The sequence below is a fragment of the Mercenaria mercenaria genome, chromosome 10 (assembly GCF_021730395.1).
Source record: "Mercenaria mercenaria strain notata chromosome 10, MADL_Memer_1, whole genome shotgun sequence".
NCBI classification, from domain to species: Eukaryota; Metazoa; Mollusca; class Bivalvia; order Venerida; family Veneridae; genus Mercenaria; species Mercenaria mercenaria.
The window spans coordinates 79160196-79172595 of NC_069370.1; the positions used below are offsets into that span (position 1 = coordinate 79160196).

General features: G+C 35.5%; 1 protein-coding gene across 1 annotated transcript in view; it reads left to right on the forward strand.

Moving 5' to 3' along the window:
• Positions 1–2171: 2171 nt before the first annotated feature.
• Positions 2172–12400, forward strand: part of LOC123560135 (uncharacterized) — a 31985-nt gene continuing 21756 nt past the window's right edge. The window contains exon 1 of the mRNA XM_053517015.1: positions 2172–2703. Within this exon, the coding sequence (XP_053372990.1) occupies positions 2172–2703 (532 nt within the window). The remainder of the gene's footprint in view (positions 2704–12400) is intronic.

Genomic DNA, 12400 nt, shown 5'->3' on the forward strand with positions numbered 1-12400 from the left:
GTTGTTGTGGCAATCGGCTTCTAAGACTACCGTCCATAATAGAAGTTGGAGGTTAAATTAGCAATGTTACAATACAGTTGCAACAAATGGCACACGCCTGTCTCTCTCTCCCTCTCTCTCTCTCTCCCTCTCTCTCTTTCTGTATATAATATATTGAAAAAAATATCATTTTTGGTAAGTAACCATTTGTGACAGTTTGTAATTTTTGAGCAAAAACGATTGCTTTGATAACTGATTAGGAAGTGTGAAATATGGTTATTAGCTTATTGATATATCATATGAACTATGTACAATGAAAAAGATAGGTTTGTATGTAAATGTATTAACACACATATTAGCATGTATTGTTGTCATTCACATTACTTCAATACCACATAGGGCTTCGAATATAGCACTGTCGATTTGTATACCTTATTTAATGTTTAGATAGCTATTTGCAATTTTGAAATTTGAACATCTCCAAATCATAGAAAGAATTATTTTATATAAAAATGAATAGCATATAAAATGTTTATATCATTTTACAAAACGACTGTCAGTTGCTTATATTTTACTGCATTCTAGTATTCAATAGATTGTGATACAATGTATGACACGCAGGAAAATTACAGGCTCCTGTGATGAAATATACATGTAGCAAGTACAAATGAAATCAATCTATATGATCAGAAATTGCTTTGTATGACTGGTCTCTATTTTATTGTATAATCGTTGGGAAAGGATTGGGCTTTCTGATAAAGCAGACACCGATACAACAAGGTGAGTACATTTATAATTATTCCAGCTATAAACTGTATATAATTAAAGTACGTTATCAATAATATTTCAGTTTCTTCTGTAATATTGCTTGAAATATCGTCAATGTTATATATCCTCTGTAAAATATCATCTGTTATATTGACTCTATTGTCTGTAAAATATCGTTTGTTATATCGTCCGTAAAATATTATCTGTTATATCGTCTCTTTTGTCGTCTGTTCTATATCGCGTGTTATATATTGTCATGTATCGTCTGCAATATCGTTTGTAAACTATCGTCTGTTAGATATCGTCTGTAAAATATCGTTTGTTATATACCGTCCGTAAAATATAATCTGTTATATCGTCTGTATGATCGTCTGTTATATATCGCCTGCAATGGCCTTCGTAAAATATCGTCTATATTATCGTCTGTTATATCGCCTATAATATCTTCTGTTATATATTGTCTAATACAACTTTTGTCATATATCGTCTGTTAGAAATCGTTTGTAATATCATCTGATATATCGTTTGTTTTATCGTCCGTTTTATATCGCCTGTTATATAATGTCTGTTAAATATCATGTGTTATATCGTCTGTTATATCATTTGGTTCACATCTTTTAACACTTCTTTATTTATGAAAAAAAATATAAAAATATCAGTGTATAAATTAGTGTACTGATAGGAACTGTCTTACATTATGTAAGCCACTTTGAACGAAACTGTTTTTAAAAATTGCAATTTTGACTTCATTTCTATAGGAGTCTTAAGACAGAAGTTTATATAAAACGTTTAATTCGAGCCGAAACTTTACTTAGCCAAATATTATTTCCATGAATTTATACACAAGTTCCTGCTAAAACTGTCTGTACACCTACAGAATTGTATTTAATTTGTATCGTCTCTTGCAAATTTAAGAATACTTAAAATCTGCTTTTGGGTGAATTGTTTTAAACTACTTTTCAAATGAAAACGTATTTGAAAAAATAACAAAGTCTGATAAACATTCGGCGAAAAGCAACCGATTTCTGATAATTTTCAATAAGTATTAACTGCCTGTCTAACTGAATTCGTATAATTATCGGTCTATAAAAGGTAAAGTAAAGTTTCTTGTTTAACGTGGGTAGTCGACGAAAGTGCCCACCTGAAATGGATGGAACAACTTATTTCCAGCCAAGCCCACGACAGGCGTCATATTTACCTCCCCAGCATCCAGTCTAGGCCAGTACTGCAGGAAACAGTACCAATTTAAGTAAATCACCCAACACTGAACACTAATCGGGATATCAGCCGGGACCGGGAATCAAACCCGGACCGTTGGCGTTATAGTCGCCCAACCTTCTAACCACTGAGCCACTGACTTCCTGACTTTAGTACAACGATCAGTGCATGAAACTTTTATTTACAGATATACAAACATTTCAAGTATGACAGATAATTCGTCTACAAAAGCGAGCGCAGCACAAACACCTCTAGATCAGCTTGCAAATGTTACAGCTTACAGTTATTCTTCAAGAACGTTTGGACCTGCTACCACTGTCTCAAACTATGTGCTACTCACGGTTAGCATTGCAATCGTTGTCAGTGATATTATTGCTGTCCGGGTGTTAAGAAAATGTCGACGTATCCCGCGTCAGTGCTTGTTACTCTCCGTCAACTTCATAGTCAGCGACGGTGTCAACTCTGCACTGTTTGCACTACACCAGATCGCGTTGCTAATGTTCAATTTCTACAACGATATCACCCACTTCTCTAGAATGTTCGGCACAGGACTGATGAACAATATCACGTCAGCATCTATCACGGCAATCGCCGTTGAACGGGTTATAGCCCTGAAAGCCAACTTGCGGTATGCGAAATCTATACGCATGAGAATTTTTATGTGTGTAATTGTATTTGTGTGGGCTTTCCATACATCTGTTATAGCAAGCACGATTACCGTGAGTGTTGGCCTGCACTGTAACTGGGACATCGAGCACTGTGATTTATGGGTGGCTACGACACTTGCTCGCCGTGTTATGGTAGGGGTTATGATCGCGTACGATATTGTTTTATGTATTTTGAATACAGTTATATACAGAATCGCGCGAAAGCACGCGGAACAAATAAACGCGTTGAAACGGTCAGTTTTCACGGATAAGGTTGAAAATCCAGATACGATAAGTGAACGCCAGCACGCGACAACAAGGGCTGTGATCAGCATAGTGGCTGCGTACCTGATCCTGCAGATCCCTATCACAGTACATAACTTCATCAGCGACAGTCACGACACAATCAGACATGAACTCTGGATGAGGATTTATTTATGCATCGGTTACCTTGGCCTGCAGATGCACAGTTTTGTAAATTTGTATCTTTTTGTCGGCAAATTTCAAGAATGCAAAATGCATTTTTATTTCATGATAGGGCAATGTTTTAAAAGCTTTGAAAGAAAAGCGGAGCTTTTGAGACTTCAAGTTTACAATATTGTGGTCTCTACTGAATCCGACAAAGCACATTGTTCATCTGACGTATAGACATACTTAGTATCTAAGTCATAAAAAGCATGATTGACAAAACGGAAAAGGTGGCTATTTGTGCGGTCACTTTGCTTTTCATTGGCACTGAAAAGTTAATTCACTATACCAGAATCTTACTTGAATGAACAACTTTAAACAATCAACTTTATTTTTTTTAAAGTATTCACGAAATTTCGACACCCATATAAACAGTAAACAGTAAACAGTCATATGCACATTAGCATTGATTATACGCACCGGGGCATACACTGGTGCATGTCACGCTTTCAAGATACCGCCAAGACTCTCTGACAAACCTTGGTTTGATTTTGATATTCGGCGTTCAAGAAAACATCATAGACAAAAAGGAAAATACATCATCATTTCGTTCGAGAAAATAATCTGCCTACATTTAAGAAAACACTGTAATGTAAAGAGTATGAAATGTATTTGCTAAATAACTGTTACGCCATATCTCAACGGAGTGAGTGAATGCAGGTTCATTTGTATGCTAACTATATGCTGTCCGTGCGACCGTTCAATATAATGTTGTGGTCCGGTCATTTTGTATATTGTATAATTATGAATTTGTTAGTTAGAATGGTTTTTATTTGTGTGTATTGTAATGGAAACTTCATGATTTTTAAAATGTTGATAATTCGATAAAACCACGGTGCCAGACTGAAAATAATGCTTCGATTTTTATACGTCTCCTCCCGGACGTCACAGTGGGTGAATGGAAGTCAGCTGGAAACAGAATGTGTTTCACTACAATATCTAGGACAGGACTTATGCCAAGGGAATTTAGAAAAGTGTCCCGAGAGTTTACAGTCATTAAACAAGTAAAAATGTAGACCATCGACATCGTCCGCTCAATACCTTGTTATGTTCATGTCATTCCACAGTATGTTTCATTCCATTTTTTTTTGTATTGATGACTCGTTGTTTATTGTAAAGCCTGTTCTAGTTTTGAGACATCATGTATGTCAATTACTGATTATGTTCTATGTTTTTCCTGAGGGTTCTGTCACAAATACTGATAAACAGGGTGTTATCATTATTTTAAAAGTCAGGATCATTCTGGTTTTTTCCCAGAATCTTCTTTTTCTATTCATTAAGATGCATGAAAGTGCTGGAACATTCCATGATGCTTTAAATATGAAATGAGAACCTCGGGCAAAACCTAAGTAAGATCTTATTGATATTTTTTTCTGTTTTTTTTATGTAACAAAATGTTATATCAGTTTAGACGTTTAAAATTTGTTGGATTTACATTATCATTGTGGAATTAGAAATTATATCTAAAGACAGCATTTATATTATTTGGATATACTTAATTCAGTTTGGATTCTATGTGGAATATTTGGAATTATAACCAATTGGATTTATATTTGACCAGGACAGGATTTGGACTATTCTGAGATATTTGAATTGGACTTTACAGCTAGTTAATATTTTTACGGTATTTGAAGAAATAAAGTCTGAAATTGTAAAAAGTTTTTTTTCTGTTACTTTTAGTATTTTAAGAATGTCAGGATACGAATTATATGACCCAGGAAAGTGCCTACGCCTTTAGTATCTTGAACAATGAAATGGGTCCTATCGCTAAGGCGACTATGTGTTAGACTAGCTGACAAACGATGTAGAATGTCCTGTGTTAAAACGTATAGCTGTTATATCTCATATATATATTTTCCTCTGGCTACCTTGCCTAAATGATTCGTGTACCAATGATTCATAAATGATTTCAATTATGAGCTAGATAATTTCAGGGATCAGGCAAATCACTAACTGTTTCAAACTAACAGTCTTCAACTAATAATAATTAGCTCAAACTCCTGTAGGCTGAAGATTCTACTTGATTGGTCTTTTTGTTGAAGTTCCCGTCAGACAATGTCTTTGAATCAAAAACATAAGAGTCCTATCGCACAGATGCTCGGCCTCTGTCCTCTTAATTGAAGTTGCAACTCTATATGATTGCCCTGATTCCTGGATGCTCAACGCCTATATGCTATCATATGTAGCATTCAACTACCATATAGGTATATCCCCTACTTCTCCATTTACGCTGAACCGTCTATAAGCTGGAACTCTCCTACTATCTCAGTAGATTACCAAACTCTGGTCTCTGTCTCAAATTTCCGATGCTCGGCCTATATTTGCTATCGACTATAGCATTCAACTACCCTTAAGGTGAAACTCCTACGCGCTGGCCCTTTAGCTCGAAACCTTGTTGAAATTCTGCAACTCTTCTAATAACACTTTTAATAATAAACTCTTGATAATTTATCCGCCCTGACAGTGTAGTTGCAATACCTTCCTTATCAAGGTACTGGGATAAATTATAAGTTGAATCATCGATGTGTCTTCTTCGATCGCTGGAAACAGAATGATCTCTCTGTCCTCTATTCACCTATTTATTCCATGCAGACGTGAGCTTTGACTGGTGCTATTTATAGAACTTGTTTCTGACTGGTCCAAATTTATACAGAGTATTTTACGACGAGTACTTGCTCTATCAAATATATGGTTCTCTTTAAATATTGTATATGACATAATGTGTGATGCTGGGATCCAGTGTCAGAGCACTAGTTAGTTTTATCTCTGGTCGTATAGGAAAATGACTTTTATAAGGCTGTTATTATCAAGGGACAAAAGTTTCCTCCAAATGCGAATCATGTGGAGCCACCGTTTAACATACCGGTGTCACCGATCGTACCTAAAGCTGGTGCAACTTTGTGGACCCCTAATCATACTGCATGGCCTTATTTTGGACGTGATCAATAAATGCTAGTTTTTAAATCATCATCATCTGGAACCGGTGTAGCACACGATACCAGCTCTTTAATATATTAGGCTACCAAGAACTCTGCCAGCACCTCTGGATAAGGCATCACAATTGACATTGTAGTTGTACATTTCGCGGGAGATGAAACCTAGATATTTCTACTGTTCGACTATATCATGAACGTTATCAATAATTTTGAACTAAAAAGTAGATCTTGCTGCGAGGCCCCGTCTGAAATTCATACACTTTGATTCTTTAACTCGCTGTGTTCTTACATCAAGCATGGAAAACATTTAACACTGTCTGCAGCCTATCCTCAGTATGACTGATTATCACAATATCATCGGGTATAGCAACAATAAAGTTTTCTGTTACCCGTAGAAGTACCTAGGTCATTGTCATTGATCTTGGCTGCACCAAGAAAATAAAGTCGGTGATAAACTATCCAGCTGTTTATAGCCGAAATATGAGTTAAACTACCGCGTTGTTTAATAATTATGCGTATAAATGCTAAAGAACTATATTGTAAATTTTACCATCTACACCATACAATAACAACAACTTGTTGAGTAACATGTCCCTGTAATATGGTCTTCACACGAACGCCGTCTTCTGAACCCAGTTTTGCTCGCCGACAAGGATATCACTGGTTTCGAGGTATGTTGAGAGACGACTGTTTATAAAAGATGTTTATACCTTGCAAACACAACAAGCTGATATCTCTATAATTTAGGGGAACATGACAGTCAGAAGCCGCCGGGTCTTCCAATAGCAGGCATATAACAGACTTTCTCAATGTTGTTGGAATAATGCCGCTGCCAAATTCCAGTTGAAAAAAAAATGCGCACAAGGAAATTTAAGAACAGTATAATGGTATATCCTCATGTCCGGTAGCTGATTTTGACTTAATATTATAAGTATTGACGAATTTTTCTTCATGCGAAGTAGTATGATTCAGTTAATCACTGGTGTATATAGCGGAAAGGCAATGTTCATTACAATGTGCTGCTTGTACATTTTTGTAATGATCATTATCACAGTTGTTGTATAAAATAGGAATTCGTTTCTCCAACGCTCAAATCAATGACCTTCGTCATTAGAAATATTCCCCGAAACTTCTGTATCCTCATGTCGTTTCTGAGACTTAGGTTTTAATTGTTTTACAAGAAATCATTAATACTATTTGATGACGGTATTTCAATGTCTAACGACTGAGATGAAAAATGAGCTACTTTACATTGGTCAGCAGGCAAAATTACGCTAGAATGATGTCACGTTAACGTGTGGTGACGTCAAAGTTTTTGTTGTGATCAAGAAAGAGCGCTTCTATATTTTATCTACTGTTTCAGATTAAGAGCATATTAGAATCGAAATATTGTTTAGCAAAACCGTGTTTTAACACTATTTATACACTCGGGCGGTAATACGTCGTACAAATAATTTCACTCGGATTGCGCTCTCGTGAAATTATTACGCCCGGCGTATAACCGCCCATCGTGCATAAATAGTGTTAAAGCACTCTTTTTGCTATAAATTATTTCTTAAATATTGTCATTGAATGTTTGCCGATTCTATTTTGTCGTTAATTTCGCCTGAACACCGAAAAAAAAAATCATTTCTTATATTTACATCATATTTCCTTTCCATTTTTAAACAAGGTTGAATTATAAGTTGCACACGTTTTGTTGCATTTCACATTAAGATCTGCTTCCCGGCCATTCTGTTAACCAGACGGAGCAACTGCGACGTCATCTATGGAACGTTCTCCCTGACTATACGCGGAAGTTATCTTTCGCACCTTTCCTTCTGCTGTTCATACGAAATGAACGTCATAATTTTCAATGGAAAAGAATAGGGCAAATGTAAATATTCAATGTTAAAATTCTGTCAGTTTTAGTGATAACGCATGTTTCTCCACGTTATGACATCTAGAGTCTGTAACAGGAAATAAACACGGGTTAACGCTATTCTAGCGTAACGTGTAGAGAGCTGTATTAAATGAGTGTTATGTCTCTATGAATCCATATTTTAATTTTTGTAGGTCCATTATACCTTTAAATTATTGTATACCACTGTTTTTTTCGGGTTTAACTACTATGAGGTTATTTAACTGACAAAAGTACAAAACTGAATTCTATTGGACGGGCACACAGCGCAGTAATAATCCAAATGGGTTATTACTGCTCTGTACGAGTCCAATTGAATTCAGTATTGTGCTCAACACTGTTAAATTAACTCTTTCTTTCACACAATAAAAAGACAGATGTAGAAAGCAAAACTCCATACATTTTAAGTTGCAAACAACAACACACATATAATTAATTTAACCCTTACCATGCTGGACATGATTGATTCTGCCTTTGCAACCAGTGTAGATCATGATCAGCCTGCAAATCCATGCAGTCTGATCAAAATCTGCACTGTTTGCCATTCACTCAGTATCTTTTTAGTAGGCACCCCTTTTAACAGTTAATGGTACTGTCCATATTCAAAGATGGACAAGTTCATTATAGAAATTTAGCAGGCTAAGGGTTAAAATAGATCAACGTTTTCTCTGATATACATTTAGATCTATTCTCGGTGCCAAAAATTTCGAAAACAATTTTTCGTGAAATTTTGAACCGAAACCATGATAATTGGATAGTAAACGTTCTAAATTGAGTCCTTACACTAACAAGATTCGTTCAAAAATAAGAAAGTTATCGCATTAAAAAAAAAAATACAGCTCTAGCTATATACAAGGGAAGTAATTCCAAATCTCCTTATAAAGAATCGGAAGAGTTGTCCGTCCAATATGACTCGAAAAGATATGGATTTTTGGGACTGGAGTCCAATATGAAAAAAAAAAAAGAAATTTGTGGATTGTAGATTTCGGATGTTACTATATATATTTAAGAAAATGTGACACACAGTACAATACTGGTTTCTATTGTATTGTCCCGTGATAGAAAGAAAAGTTTCCAATTGGTTAAAAATATATAGGTGTGAAATAAACACCTTTATTTGCCCAAAAAGCGTAATATATATAACTTCCTGCTCATATTCTGATTTATTGCTATTTATAGTTAGATAAGATAGAGAAAACTCGTATATAATTTACATTTTTATAGTCCGTTGAACAGATAGCCATTGTATCCGTCTTATATTCAGATCTGAAAGAATAATATCACCATTTACGCCTACATTTTTAACTTTGAAAGGCTACAAAGATTATTAATTAAGATTTATGTTTGTTTGTTTGTTTGTATGTTTTGGTTTAGTGCTGTTTTTTTCAACAGTAGTCGAGTTACGTGGCGGCTGGCAGTTAACCCAACCAGTGTTTATAGATTCTGTACCAGTACTAACATGTTATCCGCAAGTAACATGTAAATTAGAGGTAGATGACGAAATGACACTAGATACAATGTCTTTTATCAAGTCGTCACGGGGATCATACGCCTCACCCGGAGATCGAACTCACGACCACGTGATCTGTAGATTTGCGCTCTCCCTATTGAGGTAAGCGGCTGGACTTCTATTATGTTTATAAGAATACTTTTATCAACACTAAAAGGACATCATTCGTAATATTATAGTTCGGTTTCGGGGTCAGCGATGTTTATTTGTACTTTTAATAATGGAACTGTCCGTTATTTAGGTTGTGTTATTCAGTATGATAGTGTAGTTTCTTACCTAAATACGGCAAGGTAAATCATGCTGATTTCCCTTATCGGCAGATGAATTTATATATTGAACTCTCAAACTTCAAAATCAAACTACCTACACTCCATGTTATAATACGTATAATACGTATTGTTTTTGTAAATTAAGTAAGAGTAACGTTACGTACCACTTGGTTAACTTAAACCATGCTTTCATGGTTGAGATGAAATTTTCTTTTGTTATTGTTATTGCAATATTGCAAGACTGCTGTGGAAGAATTTTAGGACGTCTACTGTTTGCTGTATCAAAGTTCCATAATTTTAAGTAAAAAAGAAAAGCAGATGAAACAGTTGTCCAAATAGAGCGCTTCTTTCATTCCTGCGCGTGCAGTTATAAAGTTAGTGGCATAAAGGTAGGTAATCAAAAACAACAAGTTCAGTTAAACTTTCTGCTTTGTAAATCAGTATTCAAACCTTTTACATATATTAGAAAAAAAACAACTATAAAAAATAGGATTTAACAAGGAATCAGTATAGTTTATGTTCAAAACAAAACAAATGTGGCGACCATATTGTATACACTAAAGGACTTATGGGCCTTTAACATTGTGTTGAATATTGGATCGGTTATTTATACAGGAACGAGACTTTAGTTAAGTCCCTTTAATGTCCGACTGACCCAAAATATTTCCGCAGTTAGTCAGTTATAAACTCATATCAATGTATATTCATATATCCTTTTACCTGGCAGTGCTTATTCTATATTCTTGTAGGATATGGTAACTGCTTAAATTTTTTGGCTCAGTGGCACTATAGCACCGTTATTTTCGTCCCACTGTATCGTTAACTTTTTTATTTCGGTCGGGCGTCGAAATACATTACAATCAAGAATATGTAAAAGAAATCCAATTGTAAATAGGTCCTAAATTTTCCATTTTTCCACTATAGGCAGGTGCGCATGACGTAGTAATTACCTTTGTCTTTTATAAAATATGGTGGTACTTTGGTTTCGACAGGATATTAATTCACAAATTATGACTGTGTCGTTCTCTCGCCAATAGCTTGCAGGTTATTGTAAACTTTTCTTTTAATACGCCGATGTAAACATGAGCCTGACACGCCAATACCTCCTAAAGAGAATTATAGGGCGTTTACAAAACAACAATATCATATGACAGTAGTCTTTTTAAAAAGATATGAATGTTGCATTAGCTGCATGGTATCACTGATAGCAGTGGTGGGATAAATAAAAAAAATCGGATTACATGAGTGAGCCATACTTATCAAAGTAAGTCCAAACTTTGTGATCAATTTTCTTGAATAAAAATGGATGAAAAGTTTAAGCTGATTAGGTGGTTCAGATTTATTTTTGATTTGGTATTTTGTGACACTCTGTATGGCAGAAAACCAGGTGAAGTGAAATTCCACTTTCTGTATTTATTTGTTTTACAGTAAAAGGCTTCTTTTGAAGTGAAATACGAAAATAGTGTTAATCTGCATCAGTTTACTATGGTATTATCATCATCATCATCGACGTCATCATCAATATCAGCACCTTCGTTATCGTCATTTTCGTAAACGTTTTTAACATGTTCATAATTGTTACCTAAGATATTACTCACCTCGTCTAATTGGACCCTATTTTATAACGTGAAAAATTTACCGGCGTCAAATTTATTTAAAAATGAAATCGTGTCTATGTTACACACTGGGTCGTTTTTCCATAGGTCAGAATGCCATGTTACAAGAATCTTTACGGAGTCCTGTTAGGGCATCTGAAGCCTCGTGTATGTCAAGCGCATACGTCTGTACGATACGATGCGTTGTAACATACCGTCGCGCTTCGTATTGTGCAGTCGCTCATCTTGTCTTTTTATTCCATTACAAACAATAGAAATTAATATTTACCTGTACGGAATGAATTTTACGTTTGTCAATATCACCTTAACTTAAAATGCATTAAGCTGACTCCTACACAGGTATATTTCACTGACCATATCTTGGAGGTTTTTGACCTGTTTCGAGCTCCATTGACCGGGACATTAACCCATACTATATGTTGACGTGTAATTTAGAAGATTATGACGACGAAGAAGAAGATGATTTTCATAATGATGATGATCATGATAATGATGATTTTCATGATGAGGATGACGACGACGATGATGATGATTATTATTATTATTGCATTATTATTATTAATATTTATGTTTTGTTTGATTTCAAACTGGTGGCTTTATGCGAATTAAGTATAATTTAATATATTTATCCCCTTCGTATGAAACTTCTGGGGAGCATTATTCAGAAGGAGCGTTATACGATGACACTACGGACGTGTAAAGCTGCCCGGGGAGCATTATTCAGAAGGAGCGTTATACGATGATACTTCGGACGTATAAAGCTGCCCGATGATACTACGGACGTATAAAGCTGCCCGATGATACTACGGACGTATAAAGCTGCCCGGGGAGCATTATTCAAAAGGAGCGTTATACGATGATACTACGGACGTATAAAGCTGCCCGGTGATACTACGGACGTATAAAGCTGCCCGGGGAGCATTATTCAAAAGGAGCGTTATACGATGATACTACGGACGTGTAAAGCTGCCCGGGGAGCATTATTCAGAAGGAGCGTTTTACGATGATAGTACGGACGTATAAAGCTGCCCGGGGAGCATTATTCAAAAGGAGCGTTATACGATGATACTACGGACGTATAAAGCTGCC